Source organism: Zootoca vivipara, chromosome 12 (genome assembly GCF_965207765.1).
Source record: "Zootoca vivipara chromosome 12, rZooViv2.hap1.1, whole genome shotgun sequence".
Lineage (NCBI taxonomy): Eukaryota > Metazoa > Chordata > Lepidosauria > Squamata > Lacertidae > Zootoca > Zootoca vivipara.
The window spans coordinates 7,210,111-7,235,439 of NC_142595.1; the positions used below are offsets into that span (position 1 = coordinate 7,210,111).

General features: G+C 43.1%; 1 protein-coding gene across 2 annotated transcripts in view; it reads right to left on the reverse strand.

Annotated features, from left to right (window-relative positions):
• Nucleotides 1–16,011: 16,011 nt before the first annotated feature.
• Nucleotides 16,012–25,329, reverse strand: part of EPHA5 (EPH receptor A5) — a 227,078-nt gene continuing 217,760 nt past the window's right edge. Inside the window, exon 17 of one of the 2 annotated variants that reach the window (XM_060282232.2) lies at nt 16,012–16,760. In XM_060282232.2, the coding sequence (XP_060138215.2) occupies nt 16,655–16,760 (106 nt within the window). In that variant the 3' untranslated portion in view covers nt 16,012–16,654. Of the gene's footprint in view, nt 16,761–22,621; nt 24,057–25,329 lie in introns of those variants that run through there. The other variant, XM_035135822.3, reaches the window with a different exon arrangement.

Below are 25,329 nucleotides of genomic sequence, written 5' to 3' on the forward strand. Positions count from 1 at the left end.
CTTTTTGTGCCCAGCCTGACTTATGGGTGATTTCCATAAAAATCACTGAAGTGTGAATGATAAACTAGCAGGAGGAAGGAGGTATTTTCCTAATACCAGCTGTGTCTGAATTCTGGATTTGAACGTGCTCAGTTGGCTTAATTTATTTCTCCATTACATTTAGGGCCCAGGCCTTGCCTTTGGAGCTATCGCTGTCAGCCTTTTGGCCTCCTCATTATGCCAACGACAGCATTTGAATGCGGATTACCTTCACCACATTGCAGCTCATGAAGAAGGGGAGGGACTCTGTAGCAAAAGAAAGGGAGAATATGGGAAATAAGCCACATGGTGTTTCTGTTCTGTTTTATATACACATATACAGTCAACTCTCAATTTATATGGAGGTTGTGTTCTGGGAGTGGCACACATAGATAAAACCATGTATAGTCAAAAAACAATCTCGCTGTACCACAAAATGCTCTCCCAAGCTGAGTGCAATGGGAGGTGGGACTGCATACATTTCTTTCCACCAGATGCCCACCCCCTTTTTAAATTTTTAGGTTTTTTTGGCTAAGTGCACAAAGCTCAATTTACACAAGTTAAATGTGCATAAGCTGTGAGTTGAATATGTGTGTGTGAGTGCACGTGTGTGCATGCACACCATGGCAGACATGTGTAAACTTCAGGAAACTTTGGTCATCTGAGAGTCATCCAGGTCATTCTTGAACTTCACAGCTAGAAAAACCAGTTTTGGGCTCCGCTAGTCGGGTAAAAACATGCTGCCCCATGTAGTTTCCAACTTTTTTTCTGCTCCATGATCTCCGATACACAACACAGAATCTCTGCAGAATGTCTTGGAAATCTTTGCTTTATGTACACCAGGGAAAGAAGATGCTGACCCTGTAGACATTGATGGTGTTTTCCCCACCCTAAATGTAAAGGTAAAGGGACCCCTGACAGTTAAGTCCAGTCATTAAGGGAGCCGGTGTTTGTCCGCTTCCACAGACAGTTTTTTCCGGGTCATGTGGCCAGCATGACTAAGCCACTTCCGGCGAAACCAGAGCAGTGCACAGAAACACCGTTTACCTTCCCGCTATTTATCTACGTGCACTCTGACGTGCTTTCGAACTGCTAGGTGGGCAGGAGCTGGGACCAAGCAACGGGAACTCACCCTGTCACGGGGATTCGAACCGCCAACTTTCAATCGGCAAGCACGAGCGGCACAGTGGTTTAACCCACAGTGCCACACCCGTCCCACCCTGCTGGAAGTTAAATTGGAAGCAGCATTCAGGATAATGGTTTGCGCAAACAGTACTACATGCCAGAAATCAAACCCAGGATATTATGATGGTATCATGCTGCCTAAAGGATTGTAGGAGAACTCAGTCAAGAAACATCACTGGCCCTCCTGCTCTTGGGAAGTGAGACAACATTCATGCTGATTCGTATCTATTTGAGTGAGGAAATGGTGGCATTTCTGTGGAGCCAGTCGGACCGTTAGGCAAACGGGCAGAGGCAAGTAGTGGATGCTAAACGCACTTCATGCTGACCCATTAGAAACCCGATGTTTTGGGGGTGCCTTCCCTTCTCATATTTTGCTCTGTCTGCTTCCTTTTTCAAGCTGGGAATTTCCTTGTTTCTTCCTCTTTCCATGGATTCCAGCCTTTTAAATCCCCCCCTCCTGTCAGTGACATAGCATGGGTTGTCAGCACCCGGGGCCACACAGACGGGGGGAGGGGGGACAGACGGAGTAAGCATGTGCATTGGACTTTAACACCTATCGTCTGTGACCATGTTGTGCATTGGGTACAACCTTCCACCCCCCCAAAAAAATGTTTAGGACCCACATAAACTATTAGGCAAGATTAGCAACATATGTTAGCGGGCTTGAAATCTACTCCATCATATCGGGGGCAATGTGATGGTCACACAAAGCCCTAAGCCAGTGATGGCCAAACTTGGCCCTCCAGCTGTTTTTGGGCTACAACTCCCATCATCCCTAGCTAACAGGACCAGTGGTCAGGGATGATGGGAACTGTAGTCCCAAAACAGCTGGAGGGCCGAGTTTGGCCATCACTGCCCTAAGACAACTTTTTTCCTGATTTTTGAAAATACCCAATTTATATCAAACCATATAAAATTTATATATAAGGCATGGTTTCTGGTGAGAAGGGGCAAGGCCACCTGTCTCTTTTTTGATGACACATATATATTTTTTCCCCTTCTGCTTTAGCCCCAATTTAGGAAAACAGTTTTCTGGCCTGTTTTCTACAGTTCAACGCTATCAATTGTCTCAAGTTGTAGAAATCCATAGCATTGCTTCCTTACTTCAGGCGCCCTATATAATTGAAGCCGTGAAACCAGGTTGCATTGCTAGTGTCATAAACATTTATTTGCATATGCTAATTTATATGTATGAATGCATTTGGGAAATCAAAATGGTGAGTGGCTGGAATAGCACTCGTAGTACAGTGTGCAATGTGCCAGACAGTCCAATAAGCATTTTGAAAAGGAGGGAGATATGGGGCCCATCACAAAAGGCACTTGCCTTCAGTCACCTAGTCTACCCAATAACAATGCCCCTGCTTCAAATTCATTACAGAAGGAACGTGAATATCATGCTTAACATCTTACTCCCCATTTCCCAGTGTAGCATGCAGTTAATAGGGTCATCACTGCACAGTCAGTTTCCTTGTGAGGAAGAGAGAGTATTGGTGCTTTGTGGTGTCCAGGGCCGGCCCTACAGCCAGGCTGGGTGGCGCAGGGCGCCAGGACGCCCTCCCGCCAGGGGGGCACCATGCTGCGCGCTAAGCCCGGCAGCCTGCCACGCAGCAGCGCCCGGCAGCCATGCTGCGCCCACCCACCATGCAGCAGCGCCCGGCAGCTGTGCTGCGCCCGCCCGCCCACCCACCACGCAGCAGCGCCCGGCAGCTACGCTGCGCGCTGAGCCTGCCCGCCCGCCACGTAGCAGCGCCCGGCAGCCGTGCTGCGCTCGCCCGTCCACCACGCAGCAGTGTCCGGCAGCCACGCTGCGTACTGAGCCCGCCGTTCCGCTGCGCACTGAGCCCGCCCACCCCGCTGGGAAACGGGGCGGGGGGCGCCGGAGGGATCCACCGCACCACGGTGCCAGGGTGCCAGGGATGCTTAAGACAGCCCTGGTGGTGTCTTTCTAAAAAACACCTCTTTGTTTTACAAGTTCAGCATGGTGAAGCAGACAACGATATTCTGTAGAGCAGACTCTGTTTTTACAAAGAGGGAACTGAGTCTGAGAGTTGTTTGCCGTACGCCAATAATGAGTCCATCTGTGAGCTGGATATTTTGAAACTGTTCCAATACAGACCTTTTCCATTTGTTCTTATATCTGCCACTTGCAAAAGTTAAATGGTCATAATTTTCTTTCTTTCTTTCTTGGAGAAAAAAATCTTGAAAACGGATGATGCAAAATATGAAATAAAGTGACACGGTTAGAGGAAGCATCAATGTAGAGACTAAAAGAGGGTGACCAAATTCTGGGCTCAGTGTCTAGGGGTCAGCAGCAGTCCACAAACTAGGATGGCTTCTAGGTTACTTCTTATTAAGGGACTACTGTCCTCAGATAGCTGTTGGGTAGTGCACTGATTTCTAAGAGAACCATAGTTAAGAAATATATTGCTCACCTCTTCAACAACAAAAAGAAGAAGCTTCTGTTACTAATTAACACCTTGCACTGCTCATATCAGCTTTGACGACAGGTGGGAAGGAAAAATAGGTTTCTTAAATTGAGAACAAAACAACCTTGCTAGTGACAGAATCTGAAACCTGGATGTCCTTACAGAAACTAAATGTGGTAATTATCTGCATTTTCTGATCTTTTGATCAGAAACCCTTTGAGCTACATTGCATCCCAACCAAGCCACATAAATCACTACGGTTTCCTCCTAAGCAGAATATGTGTACATCAATTCCCATATTATCGGAAGATTTCTTAACCTGCTGGAGAGCCATTTGCATCAATCTGCTAATATACAGTGGAACCTCGGTTTATGAACACCTTGGTTTACGAATTTTCGGTTTACGAACGCCGTGGACCCATCTGGAACGGATTAATTCACTTTCCAATACTTTCAATGGAGAAGTTCGTTTCAGTTTATGAACGCTTCAGTTTATGAACAGACTTCCGGAACCAATTACACCCATGCTTTGGGTTAAGTACGCTTCAGGTTGAGTACTCCGCGGACCCGTCTGGAACGGATTAATCCACTTTCCATTACTTTCAATGGGAAAGTTCGCTTCAGTTTATGAACGCTTCAGTTTATGAACAGACTTCCGGAACCAATTATGTTCATAAACCGAGGTACCACTGTAATGCTCTATAAAAAAATAGTAAATGATAATAATCATGAGAACAAAGGCAATCTTAATTGAAGTGTTGTGGAAACAGTTTCTCTTCCCTCGCCCTTCAGTTTGCTGAACAAGTAGGAGGAAATAGCCTTTTCTCCAGCAACGACTTAGAAACCAGGCAAAAATTATTTTTTCACCTCTCTCTGCACCAAGGGACAAAATCATTTGGCAGATTCCATTTCCTGTGTGGGTGTCTTTTTTCCTTTTTTTTATCAGGGAAGGGGAGAGGGGACGAAATGAAACGAGGGGAAATTGATATCCTTTTTTGCCACTCTTTTCTGACTACTAATCAGAACATTTGTCACTGAAGAGCCTGACAGGCATCTCATTGCTGCTTCCTAAGTTATTTTAAAATTGGGAGGTAAAATAGATGTCGTCGTCCCCCGCCCAGCACCAATCCCAATATAATGGGAAAATCTTGCAGATGTGAAATGCAATGTGTGGGACTCTTGGTCATTTGGCCGGGCTGCTCATCGTTGATGTTTCATGCATTAAGTGGCAAGACCTCTTAGATTTCCTTCAATCTTTCAAGAAGGGCACCAGTGATATGCGCATTTATTAAAATGACTAGTCCCAGCATATGCATGCTTACTGAACAGTAAGTCCCACTGCGCAGAATGGAGCTTGTTTCTAAACAGTTGTGCATCCGGTTGCAAGGTTAATGGAACAATTATTTAAAAGCAGCTGATGGATCATCTAAAAAAATGTAATCACTGGGAACTCAAATTATTTCTCTTGAGTCTCGGGTGCACAGACATGTCTTAATTCATTTACAGCTGAAGGAGTTTCGATGGTTGAGCAAAATCACCTTTCAAAGGACAGGTGAATGCAGAGAGAGACAAAACTCTCATAGAATAGATTCTACGCAGCATAGGTGAATCTTTCGCCACCTAATATTTAGAGCTATTACTTGTAAGGCCTACCTAGCTTTTTTGATGGTTAGCTTTTGGTGTACTAAGTGTGTGTGGGGGATATTCTCATTCTAAAGTGATTACTGCGGATCAACATTTTTAGTATATTGCTTTCTTTTAACTGTCACAGGTAGATCTTGTCATTTTCTCTTTTAAACCACTTCTGGGGGTGTGGGGTGTGAGGTGATGCATATGTCTAATAAGCTAAGCTAAAACTAAAGGTAAACCTGTCACAGATCCAACTGTCTTCTCAGGCAACACACAAGGGTAACAGGTCTCAAAAATCGGGGCCACCTTATTCCACCCTTTCCGGTGCAATTACTGTCTGCACACCATTGCCAGTCATATGACTGCTCCAGCTTGTGGTATGGGACGTGGGTGGCGCTGTGGTCTAAACCACTGAGCCTCCTGGGCTTGCCGGTCAGAAGGTTGACGGTTCGAATCCCCGCGACGGGGTGAGTTTCCGTTGCTCTGTTCCAGCTCCTGCCAACCTAGCAGTTCAAAAGCATGCTAGTGCAAGTAGATAGTAATAATAATAATAATAATAATAATAATAATAATAATAATAATAATTTATTATTTGTATCCTGCCCATCTGCCTGGGTTTCCCCAGCCACGCTGGGTGGCTTCCAACAAAGATTTAAAATACTTTAAAATGTCACGCATTGGTAAATGGCTTTTCTGTGCACTCTGGTTTTCGTCAAGGTGTCCCGTTGCGCCAGAGACATTTAGTCATGCTGACCACATGACTCGGAAAGCTTTCTGTGGACAAATGCTGTCTCCCTCGGCCTGAAAGCAAGATGAGCGCCACAATCCCAGAGTCACCTTTGACTGGACTTAACCGTCCAGGGGTCCTTTACCTACCTTTTACCCTGGCACACACCAACTGGCAGTGATTATTGTGAGCATTTAAGAAGAGCATCCAAATGCCCCCCCCCCAATGCAAAATACTATTATGATCATTGCAACACACAGAAAGAAAATGGTTTTAATAATAATAATAATAATAATAATAATAATAATAATAATAATAATGGAATTTACAAAATTTCATTTGCTATCCAAAGATTTTTATTTTTATGCAAAAATATAAAATTCTGTATCTTTACACTACAAAAAAACAATGTACACAAACAAAATGCACAATGAGTATCAAAGAGGAAGGAGGAAATAAATACAGTAATGCTAAATTTTCTATTGGTTACATTTCCAAAAGAGGAAACAGATTCTTGGTGTGATATGGGGCCAATGGCAGAATTTTTCTTGGCCCGCCTAGCAACGAGTTAAGGACTAACTTAAACTTTATTCTGAGAATATTATTAACGTATTTCCCATATAAACTTGGAACCAAAGTGGTCAATTTCTCAGCCATGAGACCTCGCTACAGGTTATACTCATTACAGGATATCTACTACTTTGTAACCTTTGTTTATTCTTAATCATCAAAAAAAGAATAAATAAAACGTAGTTTTAAAAAGTCACTCTTAAGAACAATATCCAAAGGATGCATAAGGATCTTGTAAAATAAGATCCATGGAACACTCATAGAGGGTTGAAGAGAAATGAGCTTCTTTACTTGGAAAGTTACCCAGGTATGCAACTGTTAGTGCATTTCAGAAAGACAAACTGCCTGGATTATATCAAAACTCCCAAGTCCTGTTCTCCTTAGTAAACAGCAACACTGGAAAAAATGTCATTGCCAGGCAGAATCCCAGCAATTCTTCGTTTCTTAGATAGATGACAGGCTTTTGGCCTCAGAACTGCCAATAGCCCCAGGAAGCACAATTCTGTGGAATTCTTAAACTAGAACAGGGGTGACCAACTCCCAAGAGACTGTGATCTACTCACAGAGTTAAAAACTGGCAGTGATCTACCCCCTTTTGGGGGGTTCAGGTCAAAGTTGTTGAGCTTTTTTTACGAAGGAAAGCCCTGTTTTTGGGGGGTTCATGTAAAAGTTGTTGAGCTTCTTTAGTTAGGAAGGAAGCGATATTGAGCTTTTTTTAGGAAGGAAAGCCCTGTTTTTGGTGGTTCAGGTCATTTTAGGGGTTCAGGGCAAAGTTCTTTGATGTTTTTTGGGGGGAGCCAAAGTTTTTTAGCTTCTTGGGGGGGGGGAGCCACTGATCTACCGGTGATCTACCACAGACATCCAGTGATCTACCAGTAGATCACGATCTACCTGTTGGACATGCCTGAACTAGAAGAAGAGCAGCTATACTCCTGCCTGCCCCTCCAGTGTTGTTCTGCTGGTTGTTGCATCTTACCTCAAGGTAAGCAATTCTCGCTCTAGGGTAATCTTGTTGCACATTTGCCAGAAAGGCTTGGCCACTGCTGGGGAATATTTACAGCCCCACTCTCTCCATGTTCACTTGAAACTGAGTTCAACGGGATGAGACATAGGATTGCAGCGCTAGCATTCTCATTTCACTACACAGCGATATTTCATCTTGGCTAATAACTACATTAGTGTAAAATCCTACTCAGGAAAACAGACACAAAAAAGAGAGAGAGAGAGGGGTTCCCACAGGTATGTTTCTCTGCGTGTGCTTTCATCACACTCACCTCCCATCAAACAAAACTGCAAGGTCATGGGATATTTTCGAATGGAACCTATTGAAGTAGATGTCTAATTCCGAATGAAAATACAGTGGTACCTCTACTTACGAATTTAATGCATTCCGAACGCACATTCGTAAGTAGAAAAAAAATGTAAGTCGAATCCCATAGGAATGCATTGGGAGAAAAAATTGTAAGTAGAAGCAACCCTATCTAAAAATTCGTAAGTAGAAAAAATCTTATCTAAACCGCATCCAAGATGGTGGACGGAGCTCCGTTCATAAGTAGAAACATTCGTAAGTAGAGTTACCACTGTAATGGCAAGGAGTTGAGAGTCTGAAGCTAGTGGACCTGTGGGCCTCCAGGTGTTGTTGGGACTTCCAAATTTCATTCCCCCCCCCCTCTAGCCAACAAAGCCAACAGCCAGGGATGCTGGGATTTGGAGTCCAGCAACATCTGGGGGTGCACAGGGAAAGGAATGCATAGGACCCTCAGGTCGATGCACATCTGAGATCCATCCCATTGGAAGCAGTGAGCAGGATCTGCGTTGGTGGCTGAAGTTTGTAAAGAGTTAGTGTATCTATGGCACTCCATGGAGCTTCCTTGGATTTTAGACTATGGAGCAGGAAAATTCCACAGAAATACTGGGCTAGTGTAAATTTCTCGGAGAACATTGTTGTTGTTGTTGTTGCCTTGGTACTTTCTTTTCAATGGACAAGGCTTCCATATCAATAAAAAATAATGCCCAAATATTAAAACAGGAAAAAATACATGTGGTGTTTCTATAGCAGGCATGTTACATTCCTTGAATGAAAAGCAGTGCTGCAAAATGTTGGGCTGTGACCTGGGAGCTGTGAAGCTCACTGGGTGGCCCTGGAGTCAGTCACCATCTCTTAGCCTAACCTACCTCAGACAGTTGTTGTGAGGATGAAATGGGAAGGAGGAGAACCACGTACACCACCTCCAGCTCCTTGGAATATAAAGGTGGCATAAAAATGAAATAAATAAAAATGAAATGAAACTATTGAGAATTCTGTAGGCTCTCCTGGAAACAGGCAGAGCAATCAAGAGGAGGACAAGGTAAACAAAGGGGAGCAGGGGCTGATGGCCACTGTTCTACAATATCCATTTCTCCCACCATCTCTTTCTGGTTATCTTCTCTGCCCTTAAGAATGAGCTGTTCCTGCTTCTTCCGACCTCTAGGGGTAACTGTGAGGAACCTGTAGGCAAACTCGGCCGTCCAGATGTTTTGGGACTACAATTCCCATCATCCCTGACCACTGGTCCTGTTAGCTAGAGGTGATGGGAGTTGTAGTCCCAAAACATCTGGAGGGCCAAGTTTGCCTATGCCTGTTCTACAGCCTATTTGAAGAGACCGCGACTAGGCCATTTTGCCTTGCCAGCCACTCCTTCTCTTCCCCACGGGGCAGCCAGGACTGATAGCCTTGGTGAGGGGAGCAGGGGCCCAGCCCCAAATTGTGAAGCAGGACCATCATCCTTACATTCACATGTAGCTGCCTAAACAGATTTCCCAATGTGGAAGTTGCCTCTTGAAACCTCTTTATGTTCTACAGGATTTTAGATACCGGCTCCTTCTGGGAAAAAAAAAAAGCTATTTCCTCAGCCACCTAAATTTAATGGGCTGGCAGTTTGTTAAAATGAAATTTGATTTTGATTTGTGCAAACCTTTTACATGAAGGGAATTTAAAAAGAGAGAAAGAGCCACTGACTAATTAGGGGCTGTGAGGTATCATCTCTGGACACATTTTTCAATAAATCAGTTGTTTGGACAGACAGTCAAAAGGGCAGGTATGCCTCGCTCTCTGTCTGCCTCTCTGTCTCTCTCCACACCCACACACGCACCTTTTGCAAATATTTAACCTCAGAAACTGCCTCACAAAAAACAATGGTGCCTCGGTTTTCAAATGTCTCTGTTGACGAACATTTTGGTTTTCAAATGCTGTAAACCTGGAAGTAAATGCTTCGGTTTTCCGGCACGCCTCGGAAGTCAAACATGCCATGCGGCGTCCATATTGAGTTTTCCGTATTGAGGCTTCCATACTGAGTTTTTCTTTTCTTTTCGAACATTTTGGAACTCAAACAGTCTTCTGGAATGGATTACGTTTGAAAACCAAGGTACCATTGCATCCCCAAATTGCCTTTGAAACTTGACCAAGTTAAACAGTGCTTTGGGGACTTGGTACAGAGTGGTTTAAGGGAAAATGCCACAGGATTGTAAATGCGATTGCCTCCCAGAGTCAATTGCAATGCTCAAGCTTGTAATTTGAACGTGGCAAGAGGGTTCTGTGGAGACGTCTTCCGAGAAAATATATCTGCTGCAAGGTAGTCTAGCAGAACACACTCATCCTTCCATGGTTATCACCGCAGGCAAAGTGCTCATCATTACTGTAAAATTACTCCTGGAATGTAACACTTCGGGGGGGGGCACTTTTCCGAGAAAATATATCTGCTGCAAGGTAGTCTAGCAGAACACACTCATCCTTCCATGGTTATCACCGCAGGCAAAGTGCTCATCATTACTGTAAAATTACTCCTGGAATGTAACACTTCGGGGGGGGGGGCACTTTTCAGAAAAAAAGAAAAATGCATGCACACACATACTCAAAAACTGCAACCAGTCCAATAACTCCTAGATAATTCCTAGATAAGTGTGTACAGTGGTACCTCGGGTTAAGAACTTAATTCGTTCTGGAGGTCCGTTCTTAACTTGAAACGGTTTTTAACCTGAGGTACCACATTAGCTAATGGGGCCTCCTGTTGCTGCCGCTGTGCAATTTCTGTTCTCATCCTGAAGCAAAGTTCTTAACTTGAGGTACTATTTCTGGGTTTGTGTATCTGAAGAAGTGTATCTGAGGAAGTGTATCTGAAGAAGTGTGCATGCACATGAAAGCTCATACCTAAGACAAACTTAGTTGGTCTCTAAGGTGCTACTGGAAGGATTTTTTTTATTTTGTTATTTCTGGGTTAGCGGAGTCTGTAACCTGAAGCGTCTGTAACCTGAAGTGTCTGTAACACGAGGTACTACTGTATAGGATTGCAGCAAATTATGTAACACCCCCCCCCACACACACACACTTGCATTATGAGTCCAAGAAATGTTTCAGCATGTGATGTGTGCCAGAATTTCTGATGCACGTGTTCCTTATTCACAAGACAAGCACTGTGATAGATCTCTGGTAATTTGAACATGCATCGTCTCATAAATTACTGGGTGTGATGCAGCCACAGTTAAGCTTGTTGAAATCCTATTTTGTATCTCTCCCATTACCTTCAGTGAGACTCAAAGTACTTAACTTTGGGTGGAATATGCTGGTTGTCTGTTGATATGAAGTGTCTACTTAAAAGTAGTTTTTTTAAAGTAAAAGTAAAAATACTTTTAACTGTTTGAAGAAAACAGCATTTAGCCATGCCAATTTAGTGACAGGTGCAAAGTGTTTCAGTGTTATTCCTTTCTTATTTGTTAGCCACAGAAAGCTGATAAAAATGGGTAGAAAGCATTCCTCTGTAGTGGGAAAGTAATTTGGGACTACAATTCCCATCATCCCTGACCACTGGTCCTGTTAGCTAGGGGTGATGGGAATGTAGTCCCCAAACATCTGGAGGGCCGAGTTTGCCTATGCCTGTTCTATAGCCTATTGGAAGACGAGACCGCGACTAGGCCATTTTGCCTTGCCAGCCCCTCCTTCTCTTCCCCACAGGGCAGTCAGGTCTGATAGCCTTGGTGAGGGGAGCAGGGGCCCAGCCCCAAATTGTGAAGCAGGACCATCATCCTTACATACACAATTAGCTGCCTAAACAGATTTCCCAATGTGGAAGTTGCCTCTCACATTTCAGCGGGATAAAAATCATAACAATGTACAATTGAGCAAAGTACAGTGGAACCTTGGTTTATGAACACCTCGGTTTACGAATTTTCGGTTTACAAATGCCACGGACCCATCTGGAACAGATTAAACCACTTTCCATTACTTTCAATGGGAAAGTTAGCTTCAGTTTATGAATGCTTCAGTTTAAGTACTTAACGGACCCGTCTGGAACAGATTAATCCACTTTCCATTACTTTCAATGGGAAAGTTCGCTTCAGTTTATGAACGCTTCAGTTTATGAACAGACTTCCGGAACCAATTGTGTTCATAAACCGAGGTACCACTGTATAACATTTTGTGTGTGGAAGCAAGCAAGCAAGAATTTCGAGGGGGCAGAATGGCATTTTGCAATGAGACCTATTGCTTTCCAACAGTTAACAGGATACTGGTGGAGATCAGAGAGGAAAGCACCAAGGTTAATGTATTAGTGAAATCATCTCCAAGTGTAAGAGCTTCGTGGACCAAGAAAGAAAGAAAGAAAGAAAAGGATCTAGAAGAAACAGTGGCAACTTCTTTTCTGTGAATTATTTTACAGTCATACCTTGGTTTAAGTACGCCTCGGTTTGAGTATTTTCAGTTTAAGTACTCTGCGGACTAGTCTGGAACGGATTAATCCACTTTCCATTACTTTCAATGGGAAAGTTCACTTCAGGTTAAGTTCGCTTCAGGTTAAGTACAGACTTCTGGAACCAATTGTGTTTGTAAACCGAGGTACCACTGTACAAACAACCGCAAGCAAGAAGGTACAAATAATCTCCAAACAGGTCTCTTGACAGCTCCAATAATGTTTTTTATTACTTGAAAAAAAAAATCTGCTTTACGCTAAAATGGTTCTGTCTCTGTGTTCCATCGTTTCTAAATTCTCTTTCCAGCTAACAGAATTAAACATGAAAGACACGAAACTGCAAGGCCAGATTTTGTCAGGCTTTCCCTGCTTGCTGGGTTGTCTGCCGTGAAAGGCGACCACATAGGTTGCCTTGCCTTCCTTCCCCTGACCATTTTATAGATGAGCTTGGCACCTTGCCAAGCATTGGCAGATGGAGGAGAGAAGGGAAGGCCCCTCCCCATTCTCGCAGGCATCTGATTTGCTGTCAAGGGCCCCCCTGTTTCTGGCCACGACCATCTATAATCGACCTGAGCAGCCACTGATTATTCTTGAAAGGGAATGTTTTGGATGGGAGTCTTCTATCCCAAGCTCAAAAAGAAAACAGTAATGTAATAGGTAGTGTGTGCCATCTAGACAGAGCCGTCTTTCCCATAGGGCTTAGTGGTGTGTCACGCCAGGGTGCCGGCCTCTCATGGGCACCCCAGCGAGTGGGGGAGCTGTGCGGCTTTGCCGGCAGCCTCCCCTTTCCCTACATGCCCACCAGCTATGCCCCACCAACCATATGGCTGGTGGGCATGCAGCTTGCCCCCCGAACCTCATGGGAGGAGAGCGATCCCTGCAGAGGCTTAGGATGGGAGCTGCGCCCCACCAACTATATGGCTGGCAGGTGTGCATCTTCTTTCCCAAACCTCCTTGGGGAGGAGAGCAATCCCCAAGAGGCTTAGGATGGAAGCTGGCTGGTGGGCATGCCGCTTCCCTCCCAAGCCTCTGCGGGGATCGCTCTCCTGCAGTGGCATGGGGGAGAGTTCCCCTCCCCCCCCGATGGCTGGCAGTGCACAGCTTCGCCCCCCCCCACTGTCTGTGGTAATATGGGGGCGCTGGGTGGATTTTTGCACCCCGGCCCTGCATTTAGACATATATTCCAAAAAAATCCCAAAATACTGTTAACTCCCATACTCCATTTTAGATATGTAACAAACTCTGAAATAGGCATGACAGTATTCCGCTGGGAATCTCCTTTCTGCACTGTTTGGCCATTGGATGAGTCTTGGAGCAATTCCTGTGATTGGGATATCCATGGAAGGAGATCATGACACGATTGCTCCAGGTGATCCCATACATCACAATACTACAAAGCCTGCCTGTTCCTACAGTTAATGGCACTGGCTTATAGAGTGCAAGAAGTCATGCACAATTCGTCTGAATGCCTAGCCTGCCACGAATATGACTTTAGGAATCACAGAACTTTCCTCCACCGGAGCTTACCCCAAACGTACAAAATGGAAGGCCTCTCCTTTAGATTTTGTAACGTATTCTTTATGGTTTTCTTTATTCAAGTATAGTCCAACCAACCACAAGTTCTCATGGTGGATAAGAATGTGTTTCAGGGGGCAAAAACCAAACCTAGAGAGAATGCTCCCGTTCTCAAGACATGACAGCCATTGTGGCCGTTTTGAAGTTGCTGGATTTTTCAGGGCCGGTTCTAGGCAAGACCATTTCTACCTCAGGATATTCGTGGCTTTATTTAAACCTCTCTATTCCATGTCGAACGCACAGAGTTTTTCGGTGTCAGTTTTGCTCACAAGTGCCCTGATCTCATAAATATGTATATTGTATTCCCCTGGCAGAGATGCAATTTCCAGAGTGGTTTAACACTGGGAATTTTAGCTTTCTGAGGGGGATTAGGCAATCTCCTAAAGACTCTCAGCAACTTAAACGAACTACAGTTCCCAGGAGTCTCTGGGGGGAGCCATGATTGTTTAAAGTGGTATGATAGTGCTTTAAAAATATAGTGTGGATGAGGCCACTTAGAATGTATTTTCCTGCTGCACAGGAAGCTGGACAAGCTACTCCTGTGGCCTCTGTGCCTTCCTCCACCTCCCTCTTTTAACTTCCAGGTCATTTTCTTTAGTGTTTTTAATCATTTAGCGGAGCACTCAGTAATGGCAACCCCCCAACTGTAGGCAGAACTTGTGCAGTCCCTGTTGCCATTTCATAATACTACTTGGCGACCATCTCTCTCTCTCTCTTTGTGCCTTTTCATTTTATGAAAGGGTATTTGATTGCATTTTAGGATTTCATGCAAGCTTCCCCGAGCGCTGCTTTTCTTGTGCTGGAGGGGACTCAAACTTAATAAATAAACAAGCAAATAAATAAATACATAAATAAATACAAATGGCGACACTGATATTGCTACTATTGCCGGCCTGGGGTTTGCCACTACCATTTTTGAATATAGGCCGAAGACCTTAAAGAAAAAAGACCAGCCAAATCCCCTTTTCAGTTTCATTGCAGAGGAGATTCTGGTAGGGAAAAAGGCTGGATGAGACAATCTTCATGACAGCTCCCCCCTCTCAGCCTTTCGTATCCTAAAACGGGGCTGGCTCTTTTGGCAGAATATATTCCCAAAGGTGCAAAGAATTCTTCCATGTACAGCCCCATTCTTGTATGTTGCGCTGAATCAGTTGCCTTAGCCCACAGAAGAAAAACAAAACAGAACTATTTTCCTTATCCTAAATATTCAGCAGCAGGTTAGAGCATATACTTGATCTAAGTATGGGGAGGTGAAATACACTCAATATGTATTATTTACTCTGGAAGCAGTTTGCTGACCTTTACCAACAATAATGCTTTTTTTCCCTTCACCGCTGCACTGCGACGCTTGGGCCCATCCCGAGTGCTCAGGGTGGTAACAGTCAGTTGCAAGAGGCAGCAAGGAATCCAGAAGGAAGACCGGCCAATTCTTGGCACCTGATTATGGCCATTACGAAGTCACTGCATTTTCCAGAGCCACACGAGACAGCGTGAATTCCCAGATCTAGGCAAAGCAATTTTTCCAGATTGTACTACTGGAGGAAAGGGTCTTGGCCTGTCCGGTATTCACTTAAAATCAATTTTAAAAAAGCAATATAACAACAATATAATCATTTAAATGCCACAGTGGACAGAATTTTCCCGGTATTACTGGAGCTGTATGTGCCCTGTGCTTAAACTATTCTGTGCCCAGTATTTCTAATTCGGCAGCCTCTATAAATGCTGTGCACTGGCAGAATGTGCACAGTGGGTTCTGCTTCCGGAAGCCGCAAGAAGCTAGGAAGAGACCTGAAACCCACCTCCCTTCCTGAAATTGTGTGTAGCTACACCTCCCAGCTTCTGAGGTTTTGCAATGAATTGTCTACATGCTTCCCAGCTTCCAAGGATATACCTACAACACAAGTGCCAGAAACCTGCTCCCCCCCCCCAACCCAGCAAATGCGAGCAGATTCCTCAGGAAGCCGAACTCTCGATCCAATTCCAAAATCTGTGCTATGGCAAAATGTTACCTGCATCATAACCAAACAGCAGTAAAAACAAAAGCAAATAGATAGCATGAAAAAGATGGAGCCCCGTATCTGGGGTGTGACAATATTACCTATATACATTGTACTGATTGTGGGTCGAATTCCCAGCTACGAAAAGGAAATCTGTTAAGAAAAGGAGGAAGAAAAACACACCCTGTATTGCATTGAACATTGAAAATGTTTGTACAATGATTTTAGGGCTTAATTGCTGTGCAACAGCATCATCCTTTAAAATGTACAAAACCAGAAACCTCTGCCAATAAATAGTCTAATATTGCTCTTCAATATTCTTCCGCCGATGCCTAAGACTTGAAGCAAACTTCGGTGAACTGCAGCTTTCAGGAGCCCGCAAATGGCTGTAAAATGTTTCAATTCAAGTAAGTCCTTGGAAGTATTAACATGGGCTGCCTTTTGCAGTTTTTTTAAAGGTGCAATGTATACGTACTCAGATATATTCTTCATGTACAGACAAGGTGTGGTGGAAAGGTTTTTGTTGTTGTCAAAGCAGAAGAAAATGGTTAACTTCGTATATGCCATATACGGTACCCATTTCCACTTTTTACGCACATTGTATTAACTTCATCAAGAAAGTTAGGTTCTAACACTGATTCTAAATTATGTGGTTGAGGCCTGTGTCTCCCTGTTGCATTAAAGGAAGCACTGGCTTTCATTTTGTTGTTGTTGTTGTTGTCAAAATAAATGTCAGGTCTATGTTTACAAAGTGCAAGGTCGATCACTTGAAGAAGTGACATACTAAAAAATAATAATTTTTGAAAGTTACAATGGCACCATCCCATTTACCAGCTGGACCTTCATTTCTTGAAGGCTGTTCATTATCTTCTTCTGGTGCCCAACAAGAGTGATTCCAAGACTCCTCAAATCCCTGCATGAAGAAAGCAGACATTGATTCCAAAGGGTAGATTCAGAAGTAAGGTGGCTGCTCTTGACAATTACCCATGTGTATATAGATATATATCTTCATTGTCTACATCCATTTGCTTTTAAGCCATACCATGTGTTTCACATTAAATGCAAGGATTATTTGGAGAGGAAATCCTCCTCTTCCCTTTCAACAGAAAAGTCCAGTGTAGCAGAAGACAAGGGTTCTTGCTCTTATTATAGGCTATATTATACCATCAGTAGGATCAAATAGAAAAGTTTTCATATAGCCCATTGGGTGATGGTGCCTGTGGATAAAAGGAACAAGCTCTCTCCATGTACCGGTATTATGTTAGAGAAGATCTATTCTGAAATGCCTCCTTTACGGACTATCCTCTGTCCCCTGCTAGGTAGAGTTTTTGTGGGTATATATTCAAGCACAATGGCACAGTCCAGGGAAAGCTTTGCCACCCAGTTCTGCTAAATGTATAAACTAGTCTTGTTTGTTTCTTTCAAGCTGTAGGAAGGGAGGCTGAATGGGTACTTGCCCATTTTGAGCATGGCTTCTCGGCCTGCTCCCCTCATGAATGGGGAACAGAGCAACTGAGTATGTATGGAACTATGGCACAAGTAAGAGGAGCAACATACACAGGGGGGTTACCCAATGGTTACGGACGGCCCTGTTTCTCGGGGACAGTCCCCGGATTGACAAATCTGTCCCTGGACAAAATCTGTCCCTGGAATGTCCTCAGATTTCATTTAATGTCCTGGGATTTATATTTTAAGTGTTGTAGATTTATTAGTAGGGAATGAATGTTCCGTGATTGGTTCAACAGCACAAGACATATCATATGGAGACTTCCAGCAAGGCAAAATGGTGGGCGCCATGGCAGTGAGCAGCTCCTGAAGCCAGCTAGAGCCAACTGCACTACCAGGCTGCTGAGACTGCCGCTGCCGCCGCCACTGCTAAGGGAGAACTGGGGACGCCCACAGCGTCAACTGGGGGGGCTGCTGACCTCCCCCCCCCATGACCCAAATTGAGTTGGGAGCGAGAATACCCAGCCACCCAGTCGACTGCCCAGTGGCACTCCGGTACTAGTAAAAAAAACCAGAGCCGACTCAGGGAGAAGGAGGAGAGGAGAAGGAGAAGGAAGAGAGAGAAAGAGGGAGGAGAAAAAAGAGGGAAGTCCCTACCTTGCTGCACCACTGCCGCCGCCGCTTAGGAGGAAAGGTAGGAGAGCACCGGGAGGGCAAGGACATGTGGCCAAGCCCAGGCCCGAGCCGAGCCTACTCCAGGGTGGCTAGTACTCCAAGAGAGCAGGCCGGGGCCCAGAGGAAGACAGCGCAACAGAGGAGACCACAGAAGAGAAGATACTACTTCTTTTTAAAAATAACTTCTCTCTCTCTCTCTCTCTCTCTCTCTCTCTCTCTCTCTCTCTCTCTCTCTCTCTCTCTCTCTCTTTTAAAAGTGTCCACAGATTCTTGGGGGGGGGGGGGAAACCTGGTAACCTTAGGTTACCCTGTTCATCTTTTCTTTTCCTGTTGTTGTGAAAGGCAAGGGCTGGAGCACTGGATTCAGTAGGTGGACTCTGCTCCATCCCAAGTCAGCTGCTGCAGGAAGACAGCCACATACCTATGCCTCTGTGTCAGAAGGAGGGTGATGATGTACCCAGGTCTAGAGAGCAGTCATGGGCACCATTCCTAGCTCATCTTAAAGACTTGTGAATGAGGTTGCAGCATCTGATGGAACATGCCACTTTTGCTAGCTTTGGGGGAGTAAGACTGTGGAAGTGCATTCCACCATAAGGCATTTTAAAGTGCCCGTTTCTTCTTCTTCTTTTTTGGAAACACACACTTTCCCCTCAAATATCAATTCCCTTTTCCCAGCCATGTCATTACAGTGCATACCTCAATTTAAGTACGCTTCAGTTTAAGTACTTTCAGTTGAAGTACTCCGCGGGCCCATCTGGAACGGATTAATCCACTTTCCATTACTTTCAATGGGAAAGTTCGCTCCAGGTTAAGTATGCTTCAGGTTAAGTACGGACTTCCAGAACCAATTACACTCATATTTCGGGTTAAGTACGCTTCAGGTTGAGTACTCCGTGGACCCGTCTGGAACGGATTAATCTACTTTCCATTACTTTCAATGGGAAAGTTCGCTTCAGGTTAAGTACGCTTCAGGTTAAGTACAGACTTCCGGAACCAACTGTGTACTTAAACCGAGTTACCACTGTATTTTGCTTTTTGGAGCCTGAAAATAGGAAACTACCACAGTTCAGGTCAGACAGCTCATCTATCTAAGAAGGATTGGCTGTGACTTTCCACAGCCTCAGCTTCCTTTTCCATGGTCAGGATATCCCAAGAACCTTCAAGGATGCAAATGTGTAACTGAATGAGTGACACAAAACTACACCAAGAGGACTATTTCAGGTGAAACCTTCAAGAAGATTCATGCATCCTTTGAAATGCCAGAAAGTTAAGTAACAGATAAAAATCGAAATATAACCAGGCGGCTTCTGAACGTTGTTTGCATTATAAGCATATGATGTGCTGAATACTTTTAACACTCTAACAAGGAATCTTATCTCAGGCAAAATCCTCCATATCAAAATCTCATTGTCAGACTTCTAGAACATGTCTGCTTGGGGTAAGCCCTTTGTTTGGATTTAGTACAGTTTTTGGTTTCGCACAAGCCTCAGGTACACAGAGTTCTATACAAGAAGGCGCAGTGAAGCATCAGGAAATAACACAAGCAGCTTCACGCCTGTGAATGCCGGGGTTTTATAGTAACATTAACTACCAACTTTTTAGGACTCTGATTATTCTCATTCCAGGTTTCTACTGAGTTCTGAAAATGGCTCAGCCAATAGTACTTTAGCGAAGCTGTGTGTGTTACAGCTGAAAATTGGGCGATTGTTCTGGCAACTCTGCACCAGACTGGATTTCTTATGCTCAAATTCTTAGAAAATGATAACCTTGGCTTCCATACATGGGCAGGGCAAGTAACGTAGGCCACATTAAACTTTGGCTGCTCAACAGAAGGTAATTTAGAACCATCTGCTCTTAAGGGCTTCATCCCACGAGTGCTATATGGTAGAGAAGGGTGCGGGCAGGCAAATGCTAAACTGGAAACTACAAAAAAAATTGTAATTTTTAGGTTGCGTTAAAAACCTACCTCATGGCACTCCTGTTACTAGGATGAGATTGGAGCCTGGGGTTTCTTCAATATTGCCCCAGTTTCATATTTTCTTGCTTCAAGTGATATACCAGATAACAAGGTTGCCCCAAAATGTGTTTCCTTCTCCCTCTTTTATTTATTTATTAGCAAACTTCTAATGGATCTGTATAAAACTGGGCTAATAAACATGAAGCTCTTCTAAGCATGGATTGTTTCCTCATCTTCTTAAAGTTATTACTCCTACAGCTTTAAAATAGAGGGGCTTTTCGTTAATTAAATGTTACCTTCAAACTATGCAATTCTCACCATATTACTACTTTGTTAGAACAGATTATTGTCTTCAAGTCTTCTTTTTAATTATCTGTTGGTGCAATGATGAAAGGACTTATTGCTTTGAGGTTTCAAAGAATACCCACAACATGTTTAGAGAATATATACACTGGGATATGTGTATTTCTGTATTTGGGGCCCAAAAGAGGAAGAAGATATTGTCCAATTGTCCAATTTCTTTAGAGCTGGTTAAAAAAAAATATTACTGAGAACGGTTGTTTTTTTGTTTTTGGTACAGTAGGGAGAAAAAAAAATCTGTTACTTATTGATTGCTAGGGAGAAATATATCACATATTAAGTTTCTGTGTTTGCTCCAAAGGCACAATGGATTGGATAAAACATGGTCATGCAACATGGGGTCCAATGTGCTGATGACGTCCCATAATAAGCTGAGGGGAAAGGAAGGCAACAGAATGTTCCAGGGCAACATCAGACCTACCCCTCTGCCTTGTGTTATGTTCCACCCCATTGTGTGGTACAAAGTGAGCAAGCAGTGATCCAGCCATGTGCCTTTAAAAACTAAAAAAAAAAAAAGGTAAACCGAAATAATCCAAATACTTGAATTAGAAAAAGTAGGAGCTAGTGCACTTTATGCTACCTTCCTGGATAAAAGGAATGTTAAAGTATCCTGCAACTAGACTGGACCAGACTCAAGAATTTATTGTAATATATACAGCTAGGCCTTATTTATTTAGCCATTAAGGGTTGCATGCAAAAGTTGAGAGAGACAAAACCCTGTGTTCTTGCTTTAAAGCAGCATTGGGGAGGAGCGAATTAGAGTAGAAAACAGTACTCGTGAGTTATCTCAATGATCCTTATCATATTGTAGGTGCAAGGGTAAGTGGTGGAAGAGTAGTTTGCTTAAGGCCATCCAGCGAATACATAGCAGAAGGAAAATTTGAACCTATCCATCTCCAGGAAACCAACAAAACTCCATAAAAATCCGTGGGATGCACTCAGGTGTGCATAGAAAAGCAGCAAAATCGTACCTCAGTTGGTTTTCAAGTATGTCTTTCCCACTCACCCTTCATCAAGGCTAAACTTTACAAGCTAAGGCAAGCTACTGGTTTCAAAACCTGAGAGGAGCGACCTTCCACCCCCCAGGAAAGGGCTAGCTGCACTTGCAATTAGCAGATATGGAGCCATGTTCCGCTGGCTGTTTCCCCAGCAATTCAACTTGTCTGGTTTCCATAACTGATAACAGCACAAACAACATAACAGGCTGTATGTAACTATATAAATTCTTTTTAAATGCGATTCAACACCATATCAAAATATATGGTTCTATAGACCAACTTATCACAAACGAAACATATAAGTCCAGCAGATAGATCAGGAAATACAATCTATTCAGTTCTTACATTGGCAATAGCCATGGTGCGGAATTCTTACATCAATCTTGTAGTGTTCCACATGAAGATGGTTTTAAGAATTCTAGCGTTCCTTGTATACAGGTACCAGATGGAAAACTTGGAAGAATGGCACATGCAGAAAATAAGACAAGGGTTCCATGTCTCTGATATACAAGAATACGGTATGTAAATTTATTGTTTAGTATGCGTGTTATGTTACTTGGTTTTGTATAAAATGACATAATATTTGTCCGCGACTGGACTTAACGGCCAGGGGTCCCTTTACCTTATGTTTGTTTATATAATCCAGAGTATGCACGGCTGACAAAGCCCGGCTGGGCGAAACAAGGAATTACCCTGGAATACTTGTCTTATTTTCTGCATGTGCCATTCTTCCAAGTTTTTCGTCTGATACCTGCATAAAAGGAACGCTAGAATTCTTAAAAGCAGCTTCACGTAGAACACTACAAGATCAATATAAGAATTCCACACCGTGGATATTGCTAATATAAGAACTGAATAGATTGTATTTCCTGATCTATCTGCTGGACTTTTATGTTTCGTTTATACGATAAGTTGGTCTGTAGAACCATATATTTTGATATATGTTAAATCACATTGAAAAAGAATTTATATAGTTACATACAGCCTGTTACGTTGTTTGTGTTGTTATCAGTTTTTTTATTTATGTGAGAAAGGGTTTGGTAGTGTTTTGAATGCGGTTTCCATAACTAGCAATTGACATGGCGTGCAAGTTAGAAAAGTGGAATAAGGGGAGCCCTAACCCTGGAAGAGTAACTCTGTCAAATCACCAAGGTTGCTTACAGAGTGAGGAATAGTTTTCAGGCACACCCATCCTTAAGAATTCTTTGCGCAACGTTTTCATCTGCTCTTGTTATTTATCCCCTTCCCGGCAGCAGCATGGCAACATAATTCTTGATAATAATTACCATGTTACAGAATGAAGAGCGAGGAATAAAAAGCAAGAGCCGGTGAATTCTTGATGTATATCTCTCTTTTTTTCCCATTGAGTGATGAGGGATTTTATTTTATTTTATAAATAAACATTTATTTTAAAAGAAAGAAAAACAATTACAATGTAACACAACAGACACACATATTGTTACAGATATTCAGAGCCGTCCACCGGATGACAAGCAACAGGGTGTCCTGAGATTCAGTGAGTACGTTATCTTTCAAAAGGGAGATGTGAAGAAGTCCACCTTTTTGTTGTTAGCCATTTAAGTCCAGTCAGGTATATGACTAAAAGTGGCCAGTCTCATGATCTAGCTATTCTTGAGGGTTGTTCTGGCCATGTAATCCTTGCTGAGTAAGGGAAGAGGTTCCAGAGAGACTCAAAGCCACAGGAGATTGTCCGCATGTTTAGAAAAAGCAGTTGTTCTCTCTGCTGTGGTAACAGTCTGGTAATCCAGGTGGAAAACAGGACATATCCATCTCCTCCGCTAGGATTAGAACTACATGGCAAAATGCTGGAACATATTGAAGATCAGGCCTTTGCGGATGGGGCCTGAACAGAGCACAGGACTTGGGGCAATAGCCACAGGAGCCCATCGTAATTATGATTATTTCAATTTGCCACTGTTTGAAAGGCAGCATTTGTTGAGAGCATGCATTTGACAGGGCCTCGCTGGCAGGTGGGATTCTGACTGGACTATTGCAAGGAAACTACCAAGATTTTCAAATTGTTTCAGGTGACTCAGGTTTTGAGCTGACAGCTAAGACATCTCCAAAAGGCTCAGTTTCCTTAATGGCACAAACCAAGGCCCCCCTGAAGGCGTCTTATGTTGGACACTCACCCTGAGAGGCACCCCAAACCACCAGACACTTCAAAATCTTGGTGTGGATGACATAATATTATACTGGCTCACTCACTTTTCTAGTGTATTAAAGACACATAGATTTGCCTCTCGCAGAGACTGATTCCATTATTTGTAGGACCAGCCTCCTCTTCTAGGTTATGTTCCAACCCATTTCTTAAGCAGGCTGAAATGTCATGATATCAGATTTGGGAATCAGGAGTACTGGCACATTAATTTCAAACAAGGGTTTAACAGGGCAGTTTGAAAATTCAGTTCAATTCTGGTTCTCATCCGATCCCCCCAAGTCCCAGCTCTGGAACAAAACAAACATTTGCCCCCACTGAACAACACACATTCAAACCCAACATGTTTTCCATAGGTTTTTTTTTCCTCTTCCAAACAAGCTGTTAACCATAGTGTCTGGTTTTCCGGAAAATTCTGAAGGTCCTTCATGGTTTTAGAGGCATATGAACAGATGAGGGGGGCTCTCCTTTTCCCAACAACTGTGTTCTCAGGCCAAGTGATATGAATTGTGAGGGCTTCAAAGGGATGAAGGTGACTTATACCAGTGGAGTTTCTGGCCCAGTGTTCTTAACTGTGTGGCCTTTTTCCTAGAGCTGCCATCAAACAAAATTCAAAGTGAATTTGGGAGGGCTTTCTCAGTAAATGAAGCATCTGAGGAATTCTGGGGGAGGCTAAGGGTTTCAATAAAGAGGTGATACTTTTCATGGAGTCTCTCTTTCCACTACCACAACCCCACTCTTTCCACTTTGAAATTGCACCTTCTTCTGGCTTAGGTTAGCTATGTCAAATGAAGCAATAGCTAATATACTTTGATTTTTTTCCCCTAGGTGTGAAAATATGTGCTTTGGGGCATTATAGGCATGCCCTCAAAATCACATACTGTCCAGGATTTCATTTCTCAGCTACCTGCAGTTTTTGTCAAAAGCAGATCATCTGGTCAAATGCGGTAATAGCAAAACACATACACACTGTCTAGCAATTCTACCTTTCACATGAAAAGATCTACAACTGCGTGCACTGAGACCCAGTTTATAAATTATATACAAGCTGGGACAAATAAAGATGCAGGTGTGATCTGTAGCTCTTGCTTCTGCTTTTATGTTTGAACTGGGCCTTGCGGATCTTGCCAATAATAAAACCCAAATGGTGCTTTTAAAACTCGGGTGCAAAATTTATGGTTGGGTGTTCCCCCATGAACTGAGTGAGCCAAATGGGAAAGTATTGGTGCCTTCTTAAGTTAAATAGACAAATTGGAATAGCTAATTGAAGTCAAGGAAGTATAAATTTAGGCTTTTGTGTTTGCGTGTTTTGGTAGTGATATGCTTCTATTCTTTTTTTAAAAAAGTAAATAAATTGGCTGACTGATTTTGTGGAGGCTGTAGTTTAATTTTGGTGTTTTTATATATGTAAAATAATTATTAATGTAATAGGATTAATTCTTTTGTATGGATAAAAGTACCAAAATTAAAACAACAATCTGGATAAAATCAGTTAGCATTAAGGAAAAAGAACAGAAGCACATCAGTGACAAGATGTATAAACAACTCTCAAAAGAACTGGGCTCAAATGGTGAAATAAATATTCCAACACATAAACTGTGCATTTAAATAGCTGGGCTTCCCTGTGATAAAAATGAAGCTTTACCTGAAGTTGCCTGTGAGACTAATGCACATGAAACACATTCACCATTTATGAATGTTGTCATGTGTGAATCTTACCATTCCAATCCAAAGGCTATTAATTCCTGAGTACAAAAATGTATAATGTAAACCGGTTCTAAGATCCTGTACTCCAGAGGTCATCTAAGGCAGTGTTTCCCAACCTTGTGCCTCCAGATGTTTTGGGACTACAACTCCCATCATTCCT